The 24,539-nt window shown below is 33.0% G+C and overlaps 1 protein-coding gene and 1 long non-coding RNA gene across 2 annotated transcripts in view; one reads left to right on the forward strand and one right to left on the reverse strand.

Moving 5' to 3' along the window:
* LOC121370611 overlaps positions 1-24,539 on the reverse strand; it is a 77,111-nt gene that overhangs the window by 17,682 nt on the left and 34,890 nt on the right. The window contains exon 3 of the long non-coding RNA XR_005957706.1: positions 12,716-12,889. This is a non-coding gene — a long non-coding RNA (uncharacterized LOC121370611). The remainder of the gene's footprint in view (positions 1-12,715; positions 12,890-24,539) is intronic.
* Positions 652-20,831, forward strand: LOC121370609 (homeobox protein goosecoid-like). Its single transcript, XM_041495959.1, has 3 exons — positions 652-1,320; positions 12,708-12,910; positions 19,594-20,831. The coding sequence occupies exons 1-3, from the start codon at positions 1,044-1,046 to the stop codon at positions 19,918-19,920; spliced, it is 807 nt and encodes a 268-aa protein (XP_041351893.1). The 5' UTR covers positions 652-1,043; the 3' UTR covers positions 19,921-20,831.

A 24,539-nucleotide genomic window follows, 5' to 3' on the forward strand; every position in this document is an offset into this window, starting at 1 on the left:
AAAATCTTGATGAAGACGATTGAAATGCTTCATAAGAAGAAATGTATCATAATATGTGTTCCTGAAACAAATTATGGCGTTAAAGTAAATAAAGCGATCTATATACAATGCAGCAAAGCCATTTTATTAGCTGTCTATCCAGTTAATATATGTGCTAATTCCCTTGATTTGTTTAGTGATCAAAACCACTTTGACCGAATAACATTTATTTGGAAATACGATTATATACTTCCGTTACAGTATATACAGTGTATGCGACAGCTGTCATATTAAGAACGCCTTTTGTAACTGATGATTTCATACATACATCGTTATTTTTAGAAGAAGAAATAATCTTTTCCAACAGGTATCTCATATTTAACATTCATATTTACACCTGCTCTCATTCAGAAGTATATATTCCTAAAGTTTCACTAAAATTACTAAACCTTCAAATCGTGTTTCCTTACGGAGATCTACGTGATATATGCATTCACCGCCGAGCGAATAATTCATGAATATTCATGATTTGTAATCGCCAAACCATGGACATGACTATCAAACGGCGACCGCCGATTGGCTGAAAAGCGCCATCAGTCTCCGAAGCATAACAATGGGCCCAAAAGTGTTTTGACAGGCTAAGAGCGCCATCGCTGATCCCGATACAATTACACTTGACTGAAAGGGGCTGGGCGATACTTAATTTCATTAAAAGGTAATAAAATTATCCCTGCACGACTCGGACCCGTTTCAGCGAGTTAAGTGTTTTCGAATGTTACCTTGCTGTTAAAAGAGGCGAGGCTATCGAACAGAGCGTCAGTCGGGTGGTTTGTGCAGTCATCAGCGAAAAACCGTGGACACGACGAGGAGAAGCAGAAGCAGGAGCAGCTGTCCCGCAGTTTGTGAACCAATTTACTGACATTTCCAAGAGACTTTTTTATTTCACTCATACCTGGATTATTTAACTTCAGATATCCGAGAGAAGCCTTGAAGACATCACTATTGCGGTTCGTTTCGTGGCCATTTGTTTAAAAAAACAACAACAACAGCGTAGAGACATCATCATGTCTGTGGACTCGAGGTTACCTCTTCCGCGGAGTCTGGCGGATCTAATTCCGTCCACGATGTCGGCTGCGATGATGCCACACTTCCCGTACTACTACAGCCAAGCGCAGCTGGAGCACCTGAAGTCGTGTCACAACTCCATGTTGGCGGGCACGGCGCCATCGTTGTTCACCATCGACAGCATCCTCGCCCCGAGACCCATCATGGCTCACCGGCACAACCCTTACTTCCCCTACCACGGCCTGTCTCCAGCCTGCTCCCCGCATGATATTTTTGGTGAGTATTTAAAACAGCTAGAGTATTTTCCATCAATAATGTAATACTGAAATTATTTCAAATTATTTCTATATTTCATGTTTTGGAATGGTAGAATATTATATATATATATATATATATATATATATATATATATGTATATACACTAATAATAATAGCCATAGGCATGATGATGATGATGATGATGATAATAAAACAATAATATATTTAATAAAATAATGAAATAATTAATAAAATTATTCTACTACTACCACAGCTGTTGTTGCTGCTACTGCTACTACTACTATTAATAAAATAAACAGATAAATAACTTAAACCGTTTATTATTTTGAATATACATATTTAAGTTAAAATAATTTCAGTTAAAGAAAATATGAACTTTTGTAAATAAAATACAATTATCTGATAATAGTAATTAATATTCAAATAATTAAAGATAAATTCGATTATTATACTCTTACAATATAAAACTCTATAAGTATGTTACATTGAAATTGCATTAAATTAACTAGCTAGCTAACTAACTAAATTTGTTAATGAATAAAATAAATAAAAACGTCTATTTAAAATAAAACTGAAACAGTATAATTTATTCAATTTGCAAATAAAATATTAATTAAACATTTAATATAAAACTTAATAAAATTGTTTTATGGCGTTATTTTATGCACCCGTTTACTTACATAATGGAAACTTCGAAATTATAGTATTAATAATATGTGTTTAATCTAACAGAATCCAAATATTTATCCCCTATTTTATTCATTTGTATGCTTTTTTTGTGTGAATTCTGATTTCATTTCATTTTTATTTACAATTAATTATTTATTGAAATAATTATATAAATTAGATTATAATGTTATTATAATTTTTGTTGTAAATAATAGTATATGTCATGCAATATCCTGTTCATGTGGCTATTTTAAAACTACAGCATAGAAAATTCGGAATAACAAACATTTGTTTCAAAAGAGCCAAATGATCTGTTAGAAACGGTATATTACAGGCATTAAAAACATAATTTTAATTCAACAGCTTTTCTGCATAACCAAAAAGTAGAAATAATGATAAAAAAAACTAAATGTCTATAAAAAATATTTAACATTCAAAATCTTTTACCCAAAATTTGTTCATCAGGGCTTTAGTTAGAAGAATATTGATCTAATGTATTATTTTCTCGTTAAACATTAAATAATAATTATTACTTTTGATGTTATAAGCAAAAAAAATAACTATCGAAAATGCTCAGAATATGTTAGAATGTTACACTATTAAAATTCCTATACGGTTCGAGATGATAACTAAATATAGTTTGTAGTTTACTAAAAATCGTGTGTGCTATTTTTTTTCGAAGTTATGATATGTGTATTTCGAATTTATTTCATAAGAAATATCAATTTAAACGATCTGCATTTCATTAACTAGAATCAAAACAAAATACTTTTTTCTTTACCAAAACTTATTCGGATACCAGTAGTTGAAAATTTACACAACGCTGGATAAAATTGTTATTAACTACTAAACTACTATCCGGACTATTAATTAACTTATGAGGGAAACATTTAAGTTACTTGAAGGTGTTGACGGGTAATGTGGCTCGTTTGATTAGAGTGATCCCCCGTAAGTGACGTGGATTTCTTACTACATTAGATAAAATAATAGAATTGGAAAGCCGTGGTGGACAAGTCAGTTTTCTGCAACTTGTAAGGTTTCCAAACCTAATGACTTGCGCTGATTTCGCGTGTCTGGGTTTCATATCGATGCTTTCAAACACATGAAAAAAGAGTATTTTTCCGTCTTGTTTTTGGTTACTTTTTTATTGAAATTTATGAACCATGGAACGAAACGAAAATCACAGTTAAATGTTGTTATTTTTTAAAATTCATTAAATGTTTCATTGTATTGTGCTTCGAACTGTTGACGTATACCACTACTACAGCTGCTGTTGCTAATACTACTACTACTACTACTACCACTTATACTGCTGCTACTACTACTACTACTACTACTACTACTTGTTCTACTACTACTACTACTGCTACTACTACTGCTACTACTACTACTACTACTATCACTATCACTACCACTACCACAACTACTACTGCTACTCCTACTACTACTCCTCCTCCTCCTCCTCCTCCTACTACTACCACCACTACCACTATCACTACTACTACTACTACTACTACTACTACTACTACTACTACTACTACTACTACTACTACTACCACCACCACCACCCCAACTATTACTATTTCTACCACCACAACTACTACTACTTCTACTACTACTGCTACTACTATAACCACCACTACTACTACTACTACTACTACTATTACTAGTGCTAGTGCTACTACTTCTACTACTACTACTACCACCACCACTACTACTATTTCTACCACCACCACTACTGCTATTACTGCTGCTGCTGTTGATGGGTGCATTTCATTGATGCATACCATGACAACGGTCACAACTTCATTTGTGCAGAGTATGACTATGTGAAAGGTTTAGTCGTTCAGTTACTGCTAGCATCATCATCGTCGTCATGATCATGAAAATCACCATCCTAATCTTCATCACCATCATCACAACTAGCAAATATTATTATTGTCGTATATTTATTTATTTATTATTTTTTAAATTATCTATTTATTTATTTATTTATTATTTTTATAATTATTTATTTATTTATTTTATTTATTTAATAAAAAGATAAGTTTTCGAATAAACAGTATACCAAATATTATTACTGTTGTATATTTATTTATTTATTTATTTATTTATATATTTATATATTTATTTATATATTTATTTATTTATTTATTTAAAGACACTGACTCTAAATGTTAGTGTAATATATTTTCAACTATAACAAGACTATTTAAGTGTTAAATTACACATTACTTATAATCTCGCATAAATTATAAATTTTAGCTAATGCAATGTATATATTCAAATCGTTATTCGAAATGCATTTTATGGCAAACGGAAAAGGCACGTACTTTAAAAATTAAATTGTGGTGAGTGTCTGTATTTTAAAAATTATTTGTATTTTATTCCCATGTGTTTATAATTGCTTTAGATATATATTTATTTCGTATATCGTATTTTAGTATATATATATATATATATATATATATATATATATATATATATATATATATATATATATATATATATATATATATTCACCTGTTACCCTAAGTATGACTTATTAACATATGGAATTTTGATCGGTTTACCTATTTACTGTAACATATTGATGTCGACTCTTTGAAGTACGGGGTAAACGGGGTAATCGTGTTACACTGGTGTTCTAGCAGACTTCGTCGGAGAGGCGGGTGTATTTCCTGTAAATGCTAATGAGTAAATAATATAAATATATACGTTAAGTAGATTACTGTGCCTAAGACTAAATTTCCCATAGCAGGATTACTGGTTGATCGTTTGATAAAATAGTGTATAAGACCACATGTTGTATCAGTATCAAATTAAACTATTTAAAATGTAATCTATACATTACAAACATTTGAATATTGTTTTAATTTACAAATTATAAACAATATTTAATTACTAACTCACAAAGAGTTTAATATTCTTTAAAAAAAAGACAATTATTATCTATATTGTATATACTCGGTAACATTCAATGTTAATACTAATTTTGGAAAATAATCTTATCATTATTAATGAATTATAGTCCGTCCCACCTTTTTACAATTTTGTTTTCTTCTTTTTTTTGTAAATAATTTTAGTTTGGTTTGACGTCAGAAAAAAAGTAAAAGTGTTTTGAAAATAGTAAAACAAACTATTTTGTGTGCAGTTAGGAAAACAATCGACTCAGAAATAAGTAACTTGTAGTAAATTCCGTAGTATGAAAAAGGTGTTTCCCGTGGGAAGGACTATAGATTCTTATTTAATTATAAATATAATTGTGCAGTGAATATTAATAATATACAGCTTTTCATACCACAGTCAACAACTTTATTGTATTTAAAATACGTTTATTCGCGATTTCACGTAGAGGAACTTTATTAATTTACTCCCGATTTTTCATGTTTTATTTCCATTTTTAAAGTGTTCTTCGTTAAGTAATATTACACTGTTCATCCACTCGGCAATTCTGTTAAAGTCAACAAAAACGTTTTATTTAATGTTAAACAACAACTTAACTTCTTTTGTAATTTACTTATTAATATGTGTACATGTATAATGTTATTTGAAAATGTATTTTATACAAAGAAAAATTGGCATGATATATTAATATTAAAATGAAAAGATTTTTTTCACTTTGGATACAAAGACAATTTTTTTAATGTTAAGAATAATTATTTGTTAATCGTTTACAGCAAATTATTAAAGAAATCAAATACGTAAAATTGTATTAAGCATTAAAATACATATTATGTGTTTCAGGTTTGTGAAATATAACAGTAAGCTACTTTTATATGCATATAGTTGAAAGAGTTATATTTATAGTTCGCCCCAGTTGTATAAAAACATTAATTATTAAAAATGTACAACAAAAGTAAAAAACATCAATAATATGATTACGTGAATGAAATTGCATTTTTAGTTGTCATTCTCTCTAAATGAGATTTAAAAAAAAACACCCACAAAAAATAACAACCCCAAAACCCAAAACAAACAAACAAAACAAAACAAACAACCCCCAAAACACAACACACAACACACAAACAAAAACAAACAAACAAAAAACAAAAACAAAAACAAAAACAAAAACAAACAGACAACAGCAACATATTTTAATAAAAGTATATACATATACATGTAATAATACATAATAATAAAATTAACGAAATAAATATGTTAAATTCTTACTTTACACATATTGTTTTCGGGTTACCCGTTACCGTAAAGGAATTCAGTATTTAGTAAACGAGTTTACATGTTGAAAGAAAACTTCGAGTTATGGTACTTGGTACTTGGTATCTCGTTTAACGTGCTCATATACCACATGGGTCGCGAACACTGCTATCACGAGTCAGGTCTCTGATATGATCATGGTCCTGACTCGGGACAGGAAACTACACGTTATAATCGTTTTAACTTGTTCGCAGACTGTAGTATACTATAAAATAGTCCTCATGACTCGGTGTTCTACGAGTGATATAAATGTAAAAACCAGGGTGTGTTTCATTCTTTCTGTTAAAAAGTACACAGTGGCGGATCCAGAAAATCCATTGGGGGGGGGGGGGGATGACATGATGGCATGAGGCGGTATGCCATGGAAACTTTGGGGGAGGTTTGAAAAGGGATCGTAAAAAAAATGAAAATTAATATGTAATAAAATTATGACATGATGGCATGAGGCGGAATGCCATGGGAACTTTGGGGGAGGTTTGAAAAGGGATCGTAAAAAAAATGAAAATTAATATGTAATAAAATTATAGCTGTCGCAAAATTTAGTGGTTGGCGGGCCCGTGCCCCTCCTTCCACTGGATCCGCCTCTGGTAGAAATAAAATATTTTTTCTTGCTACTTATCAATATGACAATGCTAGCGTACATGAATCTTAATTCGATTTCAAGTCATATTCAAGTCAGTTTGAGACATACTTCAATGACAGGGCTATCGTAAATGAATCTCAGTTCGATTTCAAGTCGTATACAAGTCAGTTTGAGACATACTTCAATGACAAGGCTAGCGTATATGAATCTCAATTCGATTTCAAATCGTATACAAGTCGGTTTGAGACAGAGCGTGGTGTTGAACCCACGACCTTAGTCAGACGTTTTACCACTAAGCCACAGCGAGCTCTCTTTGTACACGGTGTCTGATTTCACATAGAGCTTAGTCTGGTTGGTATTAAAGTCTAGTTGAAGATGTTATCAGTTAATTTCCCCATATACAGTTCCTGCAAACAAATACATGTATTACAATCATGGGCGTAACGTAACATTTTTGAAATGGTGTTCATTGATAAATTATGTAGCCAATATATTTTTTTTTCAAAGCAAAAAAAAAAAAAAAAAAAAAAAAAGATTTAAAATAAAATAAATAATTAAAATAAAATAAATAATTAAAAACAACAACAACACCCTCCCCGAAAAAAAGACAGAAACAAACAAACAAAAAACCCCACAAAAACATAGACCATAAAAAAAGAAAAAAAAGAAGAAAAACACACAAAACCCCCCAGCAGCAAACACCACCTCTTGAAAAATATATGTCTGAAAAGTATTTCGGCCGCACCTCCGGAACCCACGCCATCAGGTAAAGGCGCATGTAAAACACAAATTTACACAATAATTACCTCAGATTATGAGTAATAAAAACTATTTTTATACCTAACTAAAATTTATAATATTACTAACTCAACCAGTCAATTTTAATTTTTCAAATCTGAAAAAAAAAACCCACTTAAAATTGCTCTCATCATTAACAAAAAACTCAGTCATTTAGAATAGACAATTCATTTGCTGGATTTCCTAATCTAGTTACAAGTATTTTTCATTTTAGTACTCAGAAAGCTTGGCGCTCTTCCGCGGTTTTGTGCCATAACGAATTTAACATTTCATTTCTTTTTATTTAAACTTATTTTCATGCTTATAAATCCAATTAAGGTTTAAGCATGCTGTCCTGGACACACACCTCAGCTATTTGAATAATTGATTAATTAATCATCGGCCATCAAAAGTATGAGCTCTTAGTCATCATAGGACACCCGCTACATTTTACTTAATGCAGCAAGGGATCTTTTATATGCACTTTCCCACAGACGGAAAGAAAGAAAGAAAGAAAGAAATGTTTTATTTAACGACGCACTCAACACATTTTATTTACGGTTATATGGCATCAGAGATATGGTTAAGGACCACACAGATTTTGAGAGGAAACCCGCTGTCGCCACTACATGGGCTACTCTTTCCAATTAGCAGCAAGGGATCTTTTATTTGCGCTTCCCACAGGCAGGATAGCACAAACCATGGCCTTTGTTGAACCAGTTATGGATCACTGGTCGGTGCAAGTGGTTTACACCTACCCATTGAGCCTTGCGGAGCACTCACTTAGGTTTTGGGGTCGGTATCTGGACTAAAAATCCCATGCCTCGACTGGGATCCGAACCCAGTACCTACCAGCCTGTAGACCGATGGCCTAACCACGACGCCACCGATGCCGGTCCCCACAGACGGCCTCATATGATTACAAATTAGTATGGGTGTTCATGCCAATATTTGAGCACAATAAAAAATCAAACCATACCATTTGTTCGGAAAGGTAAATTCACAAACTATATAGCCTTCGGCGTTGAAGGCAGGTGTGGGAGATGGGGGATGGGGGATGGGGTCGCATTCATGACACAGATTGAATTTGCTGCTGTTTGTCCATTTTAAAAATATATAGACAATGTTTTTGAAATGTGTTAATGCCTTCAGACGTATATATCTCGCATACTGATGTTGCGAGATTGATCGTATCACAAGAAGGACCTACAGATGTCACAGAATTATGCGTGAACGCTCGATGGCGCGTGTGTTATACGATACGAGCAACACCTTTGTTTTGAACCATAAATAATGGTATCCAAGATCCCTTTTCAATACTTCAAACAGATATGCCCTTTCTAGCTGAGTGTTTCATTTTAAATGGGGCGGGACGTAACTCAGTGGTACAGCGCTCGCCTGATGCGCGATCGATCTAGGATGAATTCCCGTCGGTGGGCCCATTGTGCTATTTCTCGTTCCAGCCAGTGCTCCACAACTGGTGTAACAAAGGCCGTGGTATGCACTATCCTGTCTGCGGGATACTGCATATAAAAGATCCATTGCTGCTAATCGAAAAGAGTAGCCCATGAATTGGCGACAGCGGGTTTCCTTTCTCATTATCTGTGTGTGGTCCTTAACCATATGTCCGACGCCTTATAACCGTAAATAAAATGTGCTGAGTGCGTCGTTAAATAAAACATTTCCTTCCTTCCTTCATTTAAAAAATATTCTTTGATGCTTAAAACAAATTAGAGGGACTGTCCTTAGTTTGCAGACATTGCAATTTTTAATTCAGTATTTTATTAACGTCTCACCTTTAAAAATATATATAATACATGTAATACATAATATTTTAAAAGCCACTCAACATAGAGTTATGAGAGAAAAGATACAACCAAGATATCATTAAAAATAGCTAGTAAGCAATAAAATAATAAAATTACTAATTTTTAAATAAATAAGCTCTTCTCTTTCCTAAAATCTTGGCACAGATTGTTTCCGACCAAGAAAGCCTGGTGACAAATAAAATTACATATTAAATACATTTTCTTGTTAAAAATATCAATGTCTGTATATCCAATGTTTTTGCGATCGTTTATAGCAGTCATTTTTCATTTTACTTCGTAATATATATTTTATCGTCTATACGAAATTATTGGAAGGTAAAATGCGGTTATTTATACACACATTGATATTCCAAAAAAAAAGAAAAAAGTTTTAATATGTAATTTAATTTTAGTCATCAAAAAGGATGTTACTCGTAAACATGTTACAATGGCTGCAAACTTAGGACAGACCTTTTGGGGTTGAAGCACAATGTCCGGGGCACAAACTTCGTTCGTTTATCTGTCGGTTAAAAAGTGTGGGCAATAAGATTAAAGTTTTCCAATTGAGCCGTTAAATTTACTATGAGTGGTAGCGTGTACGGGGATGCGAACTCAGTACCTGTCTACTTTAAAATCGATAGGTTAACCATTATACCATCTTATCGAAGCACGCGCTTTCTTGCATGTGTGTTGTTTTAGTTTAGCTAACAAAAAACCCTGTTTATGCAGATTACGTCCTAATCAAGCTCACTGCTGTAAGTTAAGGTTTACGTATCAAAACTACTATTCAAATAAAACACCTTACAATTTAAATGTGTTTAATACCCATTCGAACGAACCGCGGCTCTACTTTGGTCCTGTAATTCAGGTTCACTCCTCTACCATTTTAATTAAACCACTGTCAAAACTGTGTCACACTTTTCTGTAAAGACATGTGATTTCGCCCATTTTCGGCTCAACCGATCCATCTATTAGAGGTCTATTAAGGCCAGCGAATTTCAGAGAGCTGTCTTTTGTTGCTGGATGCATTAACCAATAAGCACACTTCTCTGAGGTGTTAAACAAGTCTTTGTGTTTGCGGACGTCTTCCTTTCTTCGGCGCGTGTAAAATAGTTTAACACAGCTGCTAATTGCAGCGATAATAACATTCTTTTTCTTTCTTTCTTTCTGATCCAAATAATAGAGACAGCGTGATGTGGTAATCGTGGTTTACGTAAAAACGACCGAGGTTATTCAACACAGTGAATAGATTACAACCGTAACACTTCGGCAACTGTGTGTTTTAACGTGAAAAACAAACTTGACTCTAGTCACAAAAGCCAATGATGTGATGTGTGACTGTACACGGTTTACACTCAAACTAGAATGTAAAACAAATAGAGATTAGGAAAAAAACCTCCACCAGGGAATAAAGAGACGACCCAATACCATGGATGAATTTACTTCGCTATATTTGAGCAACCACGCCGGCATTTCTTTGTCGGCGTACCCCATGACGTCTTTGTCGGTTTTGTAAGGTGTAGTGTAAACCATATATATATACGGATTTGGCCAATTATAAGAGATAATGCGGTCGTAAGTGTAGAGTTAATAAATGGCCAGTGGACCGCGACGCCAACACTTCATCTATCAAGGTATGTCGCTGACGTGTCTTCAGTGTTGGTGCTGTAATTTAGCGATTAGTGTAGAGTTTCGGTAGGGTACGTCTTGTGTGTTACGCTGTGATATATTAACGTGACAAACGTTTCACGAGCAACGCCTCTACAGAGGGATTTACCCCAGTCGATCGGGGCCATATCAAAAGAAAATGCCATTATCTGAAGTCGATTACGTATGGGTCATTAAACTATAATTAAAAAAAACCTTGATGTTAGTTTAAGATATCTGAGGATTCTAGTGGGTAGTTGTGTGTGTGTGTGTGTGTGTGTGTGTGTGTGTGTTGTGTGTGTGTGTGTGTGTCTGTGTGCTGTGTGTGTGTGTGTGTGTGTGTGTGTGTATCTCCTCTGTGTATATGTGTGTATCTCTCTCTGTCTCTCTCTGTCTCTCTGTGCCTGCCTGCCTCTCTCTCTCTCTCTCTCTCTCTCTCTCTCTCTCTCTCTCTCTCTCTCTCTCTCTCTCTCTCTCTCTCTCTCTCTCTCTGTATGTGTGTGTGTCTATGTGTGTGTGTCATTGTGTGTGCGTGTGTATATGTCATTGTGTGTGCTGTGTGTGTGTTTTAGGTGTGTTTGTGTATGTTTCGGTGTGTGTGTGTGTGTGTGTGTGTGTGTGTGTGTGTGTGTGTGTGTGTATTTCGTAGAAGGCAATGAATGAACTGAAATAATTAATAATGGTGACAAAAATATAATCTGGAAGAAAAACAGCAAATATCTATAAATTATGTTGTCTTTACATCATGTTTTCCACATTTAAAACAAAATATTTAAAATAAAACGAGAAACATACACATATTATAGTTAATAAGATACAATAAAGCCTAACAACTGGTTTAATATTTTAAATGTTTTGATTTATCTTGTGTGTATATAAATTTATGAAATAATATAAAATAAACATTATTTTGGATTTAACATTATTTTCTCTCTCACGTTTTTACAATAACCATACGATATACATAGTTTTGTTTGTTTCTTTTAAAAACAGCACCCAATGTAAATACAACTATATATATATATAACATAAATGACCTGAACTTTTAAGTTTTATAAACAAGATGTACACAATGCAGTGGCTTAATGAGAATTAAAAAAAATAATAATACCCTACAAAAACACACAAAAAACCCAGTAAAAAAATATATAACAATAAAACTAATGATTTTCATACATGGCTCTAGTATTTTCTAAAATAAAACCTTAAATCCAGTTTGTAATTCCATTACCTTTATTTTACAAATATTATTTTAAAACCACCAGCTAATTATGCAAAGTAAAAATGATACATGTGCATTTATAGGCTTTGCAGGAGGTTTGTTTCTATTTTCTTTAAGTTTTTTTTTTTTTTTTTTTTTTTTTTTATAAACATTCTGTTTATTTTTATGGTAATATGTTGAAATCTTATCAAAGAACAAAGCATTGGGCATCATGAGTTAATGTGATAAAATACATAATGTATTTGAAACTGATGTCGTTAAAGGCTGTTGTATGTGCTATTCTGTATGTGGGATGATGCATATAAAATATCGCTTGCTACTAATAAAAACAAATATAGCGGGTTTCCTCTCTAACACTATATGTCTGAATTAACAAATGTTTGACATCCAATAGCCGATGATTAACAAATCAATGTGCTCTAGTGGTGTAGGTTTTTAAAATTCTTTTCTTTTCTTACAGCTGCTTACCAACCATTCCCGGGGTTCATGAATCCGGCCGAACTTGCACGAGCGAGTCAGAAGCGGAAGCGACGACATCGTACGATCTTTACCGAGGAGCAACTGGAGCAGCTAGAAGCGACGTTTCAGAAGACTCATTACCCGGATGTATTGTTGAGGGAAGAATTGGCCATCAAAGTTGATCTGAAAGAGGAACGCGTGGAGGTATTAACATTACAGCTCTCAAATATTGTCATTAAATCAGTTCTCTTTTTTAACTGCAATGTATAAGATGACATCGACTAACAGAGACTTTTTATCGATTGTAATTACATATCAAATATAGTTATCTGCATAAAGTATTAGTGGCTGTATATTAAACGTGTTTCTGGTAGTTCTGATATTTGTACTACGTTAAATTTCATTTTATTTCCTAAAATGTTTTTTTTTTCGTACGTACGAAATTATTTGAAAACAGAATCCAGTTTGGGCTTCTTACAAATATTAAGACAACCAGAAACACATTGAACATACAGACACTGATATTCTAAACAAGAAAATATATTTAATATGTAATCGTAAAATATTTTATCAGTCGGAAACATCTTACAATGGAGCAAACTCAGGAGTGTCCATTTAAACTTCAGTATGCATTCAACTGAACTGAACTTAACTTTATTTACACCTAGGCCGTAGTCTACGGCATATGAGGACATTTTTTCATGAAACAGTTAATACATTGTGACAAGATGGTGAAAGTACAGTAACATACATAAATACAAAAACACACAGAAAATCAGCCAGAGGGTTTGAAAGTATTCATAACTAATTTACAAAATATAGAAATTTTCTATGGACACCAGCTTGTTTAGAGTTAAATAATTTATAAAATTTATATATATTTTGTTTTGATTTGACAGAAAGCGGGTAAATAGCATTTTCTTTCATTCATAAAAAACAAATATGTAAATATATATAATGAAACTCATCTCCAATGTCGTAATTTTTACATAATGGACATTTTCGATTGTTAGTGATACATTTTTCCATCTGTCAGTTTCAATAGAAAGATTATGATTTGAAAACCCGAAGCGTAATAATGGGCGCCAGTGTTTTTTCTCTATAAGTGTGAGATATGTCCCAAATGCAACAGTATTTTTTTTTAAATAATTTATAATTGGAAGCTTTGGATGAATTATTAACGTGAGTATACCATGATTGTAAGTATTGATCAGTAAGGCTTGTGGAAATACATATTTTCAACAAGGAACAACTAAATAGTACTACCGTTACATAGAGGACCATATGTATGTACAACCAACATCATCTAAAATTGATTTTACAAATGTAATCCATTTGTGATTAAAAACATTATTGATCACATCATTTAGCAATAATTTATAGACTAGTAATGATAACTTGGACCGCCACTTGATATATCATTCAGTTCTAGATGCCAAAGTCAATCCTGTTTTTACACCAACATTATTGCACAAATAGTGAAATCAGTTTTGATTTCAACAAAATAAACAAAGAAAAAGAACACTCTTTCCAATGGAACTATATTCGTACAGTCAGGGCCGTAGCTAGAATTTTTGTTTTTAAAAAAAAAATGGGGGGGGGGGGGGGAAGGGGCAACTGAGTAGTTAATAGTCTAAAACTCATAAAATGGGTAAAAAGATCATTTTCTTTAAGTTTCTATAATTTTTTCCGGACCTGTTAAAAGAAACATAAACATGTAGCACACACTACAATTGCGCGTACGCACATGTACACAGACAGAGAGAGAGAGAGAGAGAGAGAGAGAGAGAGAGAGAGAGAGAGAGAGAGAGAGAGAGAGAGAGAGAGAGAGAGAGAGAGAGAGAGAGAGAGAGAGAGAGAGAGAGAGAGAGAGAGTGAGTGAGTGAGTGAGAGAGAGACAGGGGACTGAAATAGACTAACGGTTTAGCCATTTATTTATGCATGTAATTATTAGAAATCACATACAGTAAAAGAAAAAGAGTTGTTCTGGAAGCAGTCAAGTGAAGTGTGATAACACCGTAAATGTTACAATTATTGGAATATTAAAATATTTAAATCAAAACATACCCCCACCTCTATCCTCGTGTAATTAATTAATAAAAATTATGAATAAACGTTTGATATTTGCATAATTGTGTACAGCGCATTATATATTTATATATGGATTACTACATTCATTTCAACTTGTTTTCGTGCTTATATCCAATTAAGGTTCAAGCACTCTATCATGGGCACACTCCTCAGCTATCTGGGCTGTCTGTCCAGGACAGTGGGTTAGTTGTTAGTGGTTAGTGAGATAGAAGAGGGTGTAGTGGTCTTACACCTACCCAATGAGTCGTTAAAACTCGTTGCGAACCCAGTACCTACCAGCCTTATGTCCGATGGCTTAACCGCAACACCACCAAGGTCAGTGAATTACTACAGCAGCTGTCACGGAGATTGGTGTTATTCTCTGACCGTCGGTGCAACAAAGGTGTCGTGGTCAACACTAAATACCATGTCAACAACAACAATAACAACAAAGTAATAGTAATAACATAAATATAACTGAAATATTAGAAGAATCAACATGATAAACGCAACGTGAGAACAATAAACATTAAAACAATAATAATAAACGATCAAAACATAAGTAAAATAATCCATGTATAATATTAAAATAATAATAAAATAATGGACCACAATTAAACGAAATAAGAGTCTGGCGCCAATCACTGTCCATTGATCAGTGGTGGTCGTCACCTTTTCGATCAGAGAGACAAGTTCAAGTTCTTTATTGCGTTAAACTTTACAGCTTAATGGCATAAAAACAGTATTGAACATATAAATTAAAGGGACATTCCTGAGTTTGCTGCATTGTAAGATGTTTCCGACTAATAAAATATTTCTACGACTAAACTTACATATTAAATATATTTTGTGGTTTAGAATATCAGTGTCTGTATATTCAATGTGTTTCTGGTCTTCTTAATATTTGTAAGAAGCCGACACTGGATTTTGTCTTAAAATAATTTTGTACGTATGAAAAAAACATATTAACCTAATACAAATATTAGAACGATCAGAAATACGTTTAATATACAATCACTAATATTTTATGCAGAACATTATCAGGGGTCGAATTTTACGCTATTCCGCTATTCCACAAATAGTAAATTTCGAAACGGAATAGTAAAACAATTCTTCCAATATTCCGTCATGAAAGTGAAAATAAAGCATGGAATACCGAAAATCGCTTGCGACTATTCCGCTTACGCTTTTTCGTTTGTAATTCCAGCTAGTACGCAGTAATGCATAGACTGGTATATAAACAATTGTTCATTAAGCAATGTTGTACAGGGCGACGTAGCACAGCCAGGAAAACTAGTGGTACATTAATAATTAAAGGGATAGTACATTTTTAGACGGTCTAGTGTTTTTTGAAATTCACTATTCCTTTGGGATAGTGGTAAAAAAAAAAAAAAAATTCAATCCCTGATTATATGTGATATGTAATTACAATCGTTAAAAATTCTCTGTTAGTCTATAGCATCTTAAAAATTGCAGCTAACTTGGGAATGTCCCTTTAATATATACATGCATATACAATAGTGCAGTGCAATGGTGGAGAGTGACTTAAACAGGTACACAGATATTGTTAAGCTATAATTAAAATCGCATGTAGTATAGTATAGCAATATGGTAATATAATATAATTTAATATTAAAGTACAGTATTGTTAACTACTATTGATAATAAAGGGGCATATGGGTATTTATAATAATATATAAATAACCATGTATGAGTAGTTATAGTGTTTGTAAGAACTGGTCTCTAATTCGATTCGCCTGTAATAAATATTTTCCAAGGTTATTTATCCCCTTATTATTTTCAGTAGTTAAAAGCTGTATTAATTTGAAGACACTAGGATGTTTAAAACAGTATTGTTTAATTAACTTATGTCTTAAAGTTTGATCAGACAGACAGTTAATTAAAGTCTCACCGCATTACAACAACATAACAATGGACGATATATATATATATATATATATATATATATATATATATATATATATATATATATATATATATATTTATTTATATTCATTTATTCAATCCATGTTTTTCATGCAGGATGGTTTGACTTCTTTTAGTTTAGTTTTAAAATTTCCCTGATGAAGCCTGAATAGGCGAACATTTTAATTAGAGGGATATATGACTTTTAAAGGAGGCTTCTGACATTTTCTTTTTCTTTATATAACATATTTTATCTCAAGCCCCCTTGAGAGGTGCCAGCAACACAGAAGGATTTTCTATTCGTATATATATATATATATATATATATATATATATATATATATATATATATATATATATATATATATAGATACAATCAATAGAATAATAAAATTGGAATGAGCCACTAGAAGCACCCAAACAACAAACCAATGGCGGATATAAGGTGGGAGGGACATGGGCCTAAATTTTGCAACAGTTACATTTGTGTTTTATGTTTTTTTAATTTTTTAATTTGGAGATTGTATTTGTCCTACCGCTAAGGCCTAAAATAATTGTATATTCCCGGGAACCAAACGCTATCAAGAATAAAAAAGCCGACCCTGTTTTTATTTTCAATGTATTGTTTACCTTTTCGACCCAGCCAATGCACCACGACTGGTATACCAAAGGCCATGATATGTGCTATCCTGTCTGTGGGATGGATCATACAAAAGATCCCTTGCTACTAATGAAACAAAAATGTAGCGGTTTCCTCTCTAAGACTATATGTCAAAATTACCATATGTTTGACATCCAATAGCCGATGATTAATAAATCAATATGCTCTAGTAGTGCCGTTAAACAAAACAAACATTTTTTTTTCGATTTAAAAAAAATAATATGTAGAATTTTTTAATTTTTTTATCTGGACTCGTAGTGGTGAAGGTAGTAAAAATTATTAAAAAGCTGCGGTCTATCCTTCTTAATGTTTTTCGGCATGTTCCCGGAATCACCGTGTTTTTAGGCCTAAGAGTAAATTGTAGGAAATAAAATATACATTTTGTAAGGTGTAAGACAACCAATGAAGTATATATATATACACATATAGGGCCGACTTTACGAAGCCTGTTTTTCTTAAACGCAGGTTTTTAAGCATTGTAAATGTATGTAGTTACACGCGTGTAAAACATAAAGAGGCTTTGAAAATTCGGCTCATAATGTCTGCTATGTTTATTAAATGTGACATGACCTTTAAAAATAAAAGTACAAAGAATATTACAATTTAAAATGTCTATTTCGTAGTGTACCCCAACTCATGCCTTCTTTGAGACATAATTTCTACTTTTTTCTTTTCTTTTTTAAATGTAAAATTTAAAGTAGCAATCTCACCATATTATATCATCATTTATTAATGCCAAAACGGTAAAAACCAAACACATCTACAGTTTTAAGAAACTTGTGTTTTATTGCTATCAACGGTTATTGTCAGCTGTACACAGTTGGTGCTTATATCGTAATTCCAATTTAACTTCACAATAACTCTTCTTACTACAAAAATAACAGAAAGTGAATTTGTTATTTTTGGTATAAATACATCAAAACAACGTGACACTGGAATAATTGTTAGGTCGCATTATCTGGAGATAATTCTACCGATGATGTCTTCCCAAACAACGGCGACAGGTCCAAGTCACCTGCCTGTAGGCGCACGTTCGTCAAACGTCGGTGGTTTACGTAACCCCTTCAAACATTTGCTTGCGTCCTTTATGCTTTGTCTGTCTACAGCTTTGTTTTCGCTATCTACACTATCTCCACGGACAGGTACAAACTTCACTTGTCTGTTAAGAAGCTGACAATCTCGTGTATACGAAGAACGGAGTTGTTATCTGTTTTAAAAATCTGGGATATTTTCTCCTGTCTTACAAACCCCAGCCACGTGGCTTCCGGCGATCACCGCTGTTGAGAAAATATTTTAATTTTATTTGATGGCCATTGTAGCGCAAATGGAGCAATGTTTTTATTTCTAAACGATTAAGCAGCCACCCCGCCATCATATCATTTAGCGGTATTAGGTGAAGACAGTAAATAAAATCATAATAGAATGGAAGATGATCGCAGACAGACAAACAACAGGGCGCGCTGAGGCGACATGTAACGTGACAGGGCTCGAAGAATAGACCCGGAGCCAGTCTCTCTTGTTGTCGGTTCTTTACGGCCGCATTTACGCCGGTTTCATTTTCTTAGATATCCAACGTTACTTTTTTTTCCCTCCTTCACATTTTGACAAGCACCAGAGAAGACCCCTTTCATTCCAAGGTATATCAATGACATCACTTTATACTCATTAGTTTATTTTTACCTTGAAATTATATTTTGTTATGAAAGGAACCTACAGTAATGCTTCAAAAGACGGGCATGCGTCATGTGCCCCAAGGCTGCAGTTTGCGCATGGGCAGTCGTTTTACGATGATCCATTCGAGAGAGGAGTGTACATCCCAGGGGCTTCTTTCATCCACAAACTGTTCATGCACGCACTAGATCAATTCACTAACAACAGAATTAAAGAATTACTTATAGATATTGAGTTGGAGATCAAAGGGAATCTAGCCGCCAACCGTCGCGTTTCGCAGACACAGTCGAAATATCAGAAGTCGGTAATAACGATCACGCACTCAACCTATTGTCTGTCATGCTAAACAAATTCATGGATTTAGTGATAAAGTTATTTGGTAAAAACGAATGTTGATGATATCAGATAAAATCCATTGTTAATATTCTCCTTCAAGTTTTATGACATCAAATTGCAATCTCATTTTATTATCAGCAAATGTGTAGAGAAAGTACAGCTTATTTTTTTAGGGTATGTTTTAGGCTTATGTATTTATCTTAAATTTAATTCTAATTTGCAGGTTTGGTTCAAAAACCGACGAGCAAAGTGGAGGAAACAAAAGAGAGAAGAAGAAACAGCGAAACGGACGCCAACAGATAGCACAGCAACACGAACGAGTAATACGGAAAATGCCGAAGATAAAGATGCTGATACTTCGATTTGTGTTGATGACGATACGGACGATTCGGACATTCACGGAGATCACGAATGTAGTGCTTCGTTAGATCTCGGACACTACAATCCCGAAAAGAATAAGTGTGTCAGTACCCCCAGTGACAGTGAAACGCACCACGTGCATTCACAACCACACACACACGTAGACTCGTCTGCTGCTGTTTCGCCTTGATGAATAATCACTGGATTTTATTAGAGTGAGGAAAAAACCCACATCCATATTCTGCCACGGTGTTCTGGCAGCCATTGTGCTAGTCGAAATGAAATCTGGTATCTGCAAAACAAGACTGGTCTGGACAGATATAGATATCACATTTCCGGGCAGACCTGAAGACCGAGACATCAAACTAGTCCAAATCGACACTACCAGAAACGACCTATTTCCTTTAAATTCACAAACATCGGCAATGGCAGGAAACGTCATTCAAAAACATTAATCCAGAGACGAAATTATTTATAAAGTCTTTTAAGGTTGTTCATATATATGTGTGTGTGTATTTGTATATGTATATGTATATGTATATGTATAATATGTATGTGTATGTGTATGTATATGTATATGTATATGTATAATATGTATAAGTATATGTATAATATGTATAAGTATATGTATAATATGTATATGTATATGTATATGTATATGTATATGTATAATATGTATATGTATATGTATATTTACAGTTAAATCCAGTTGGCTAGAACCCCGTCTGGGTCCGAGAAAGTGTTCGCACCATCGGGGTAGTTCGACCTAAACATTCGGTCAATATATAATTTACACCCCCCCCCCCCCCCCCCCACACACACACACACATACATATACTATATAAGACGTGAATAGATTTCTTTTGATATGTTTCAGAGACACTGTTTATTATATATTATATTATAGTACTATTATGTTTTCGTCATTGACGAATTATTACGAAACACGCAATGTTCTTTATGTTGCTATTGAGTGCGTCCTGTACAAATTGATTGAAGTTACGCAATGGTATTTATTTCTTTTGTATTATATGTAAATTACATGTTAGAGACTGTTGCATTACACCAAATACGTGCACTCGAATAAACAAGTTATACGCTTTTGAATTGTTAAATTGTTATTAATTGCATTGCTTCGCATGGTTCTATGTTTTAAAATGCATATATAGCAAGGCAACGTTTAGTAGATGACAGAAGTCGGAAGCACTCGATCTCTTGGTGCATTTTTTGTTCTTGTAAATCTGTTCAGTATAGGAATGAAGGGAGGTTATCTCTATTAATGTTCCCATATCCAATGAAGGTTCAGGCACGTCCATCCTGGACACGAGTTCTGATTTGCGTCAGATCTGTCCAGGACAGAAAGAGGGAATATTCAGTATAACAGATCGTTTAAGTATATATATATATATATATATATATATATATATATATATATATATATATATATATATATATATATCATGGAGCCACATGGCATTGTGGTAGGTTGGTTTTCATAATGTTTTCTTAATGTAGGCTAGCTGCATACGTTTGTAAGTATACTTTTATTTGGTGATTATTTTAATATATTTTATTACAATAAAGCCATTCTCACATACGTTTGCGGATGATTGTTTTTGTTCATATCCATGAATGTAAAAGAAATCGCAAATACTTATAATTAAATTTTAATCATACTTGCCATACTTAATAATAACAGCACTACAAGTTCATACTTTATTTTGAATTTTTTTGGTCTATTAATAATAACGCTCAATATTTTTTTTTTGTTTATTTAACGACGCACTCAACACATTTTATTTACGGTTATATGACGTCAGACATATGGTTAAGGACCACACATATATTGAGAAAGAAAACCCACTGTCGCCATTTCATGGGCTACTCTTTTCGATAAGTAGCAAGGGATCTTTTATATGCACCATCTCACAGACAGGGTAGCACATACCACGGCCTTTGATATACCAGTCGTGGTCCACCGACGGGGATCGATCCCACACCGACCGCGCATCGAGCGAGCGCTGTACCACTGGGCTACACCCCGCCCCTAAAGCTCAATAAGACAACTTGCCCGTATAAAATGACGTCATTAGATATTACGTTCCCTGACGACTTAATGTTTACGTTCATCGATAAATGAACAAACTCCCGTTGCCACGTCTGGACCAATGGGATGGCGTTATATTGTAATAAATGTAATGGCAATGTAATGACAAGTAAGTATCAATATAAAGCATTGGCGTATTTGCAATGTCAGGCCTGAGTTACAGTCACTGCAAACATTTTGAGAAGTGTTTGACATTTGACCTGGCCTAGCTCTTTTGACACGTACGTACGTGTGTGTGTGTGTGTGTGTGAGTGTGTGTGTGTGTGTGTGTGCGTGTTATTTTATTAGAAACCATCGGTTTTGCAGAAATTAGTAGTTTAATTTTTTGGTGTACCCTACACTAGTTTCAAGAACTAAATAAGTACTGCATGGGGCTTAGAAACAAATTTGTGTGTTTTCGTGAACCTGACCATCTGTAGAAAAATAGACTGACCTTAATTTTGTTTAATATATTACTATTTTTCGATTTTTGTGAAAAGAGTACTGACGTAACATTTTATTTCAACCATTAGGGGTAAATATAGTAAATAAATAAATAAATAAATAAATAACCGACCTACCCTACCTAAATGTTTGGGATACGTTCCCTGAAACAAGCATTATATATTAACTTATTGGAAATGGATACAAAGTTACATATTATTACCAATCAGAGCTGCACATGCTTGTACTAATTAATTAATTAACAGTTGAAAATCTCTGAATTGGTACAAAGCGACCAATTTTAAAGAAGAAAAACAATTAACTCTGAATTTCACAGATCATTATAGGTAATGAAATACAAGAGGCCTATTGACCTACAGACCTCTGCTATTTAATTTAGAATTTTGTCAATAGTTCATAATTCATTAATTTGAAAAGATTTCAAAATCTCTTTGGATTATTTTGTGAAGACTGTCCCAGAGAATCATAGTACCATGTGTCAAAATTGTTCTATCACAACTCTAGGAGAAGATAGAATTTAAGATTTTTAATGTTAAATTGTATTTAAGATTTCAAAAATTTAATTAAACATTTTCAAAATTTCAAAATATTTCTCTTTAAGTTTGTGAAGATTGCCCTGAGAATACTAGTACGTATGCTAAGTTTCAGAAATATCCTGTCAAAACTCTAGGAGAAAATAGACTTTAAAGTTTTCAATGTTAAATTTATATTTAAAATGTTTAAATATAATGAAACTTCAGTCAAAATTTCCAAAATATTTATGTGTGAAGACTGCCCCTGAGAATGCTTATACTAAGTTTCTGAACTATCCAGCCAAAACGCTAGAAGATAGACTTTTAAATTTGCAATGTAAAGGTTTTTTTTAAACAATTTAAAATTTAATAGAAAAAAAAATCCTAAATATTTCTCTATTTCTTTTTGAAGACTGCCCTAGATAATCACAATACCAACTTTCAGAAGTATCCGATCAAACATCTAGCATACGGTAGACTTTAAATTTTTACTGTTAAATGTCTATTTAAAATATTAAAATTTAATACAAATTTAAAATTTCTAAATTTCCAAAATATCTCTCTATTAGTTTGTGAACACTGCCTTAAGAATACTTATACTACGTTTGAGAACTATCCAATAAATCTTTTAGGAGAAAATACTTTTAAATTTTAAATTTCTATTTAAAATGTTTAAATATAAAAAATTTTTAAATCATTAAAAATTTCCAAAATATCTATTAGTTTGTAAAAACTGCCGTTGACAATGCTTATATTAAGTTTCCGAACTATCCAATCAACCGTTTACTGTTAAATGTCTATTTAAAATATTAAAATTTAATATAAATTTAAAATTTATAAATTTCCAAAATATCTCTATTAATTTGTGAACGCTGCCTTAAGAATACGTATACTAAGTTTGAGAACTATCCAATAAACATTTTAGGAGAAAATACTTTTAAATTTTAAATTTTAAATTTCTATTTAAAATGTTTAAATATAATAAAATTCAGTAATTTCCAAAATATCTATTAGTTTGTAAAAACTGCCGTTGACAATGCTTATACTAAGTTTCAGAACTAGTCAGAAGATAGACTAAATTTGTGATGTAAAATTTGTTTAAAAATTATTAATTTAATAAAAATTAAAAAGTTTATTTTTAAAAATATATTTCTCTATTGGTTTGAGACGACTGCTCCAGAGAAGCATTATACTAAGTAATAACAATTCAAAATGTCCAAAATATCTCTCTATTAGTTTGTGGCGGGTGCCCCAGATAATCAGAGAATCATTAGTACCAGGTGGCAGAAGTATCCAATCAACTGTATGAGAAGATAGACTTCAAAGGAAAGGTTAACAGACGGCATTAGAAATGTCTGTGCGAACTGTAGGTATGGTTGGCTTCTCACAATACATCTTGCCGTAACGATCTGCAGGGATCTAAACTATGATGGCACGACGGCCGAGATCAGCGAAATGTTTTAAACTCACCTAATAATTACTTTGGCCTTGCATAGTGGCCAGTGACACCCCTGTCCTAGCCTACCCCCCAAAATCCTATACAAACAAAAAGAAGAACAACAACAACAACAAACAAAAAGCAACAACAAACGCACAAACAAATACACATTAAAGAAAACTCACAAAAACCTCTGATCGCATGCAAAAATTATAGGAAGGAAGGAAGGAAATGTTTTATTTAATGACGCACTCAACACATTTTATTTACGGTTATATGGCGTCAGACATGGTTAAGGACCACACAGA

Source organism: Gigantopelta aegis, chromosome 4 (genome assembly GCF_016097555.1).
Source record: "Gigantopelta aegis isolate Gae_Host chromosome 4, Gae_host_genome, whole genome shotgun sequence".
NCBI lineage: Eukaryota > Metazoa > Mollusca > Gastropoda > Neomphalida > Peltospiridae > Gigantopelta > Gigantopelta aegis.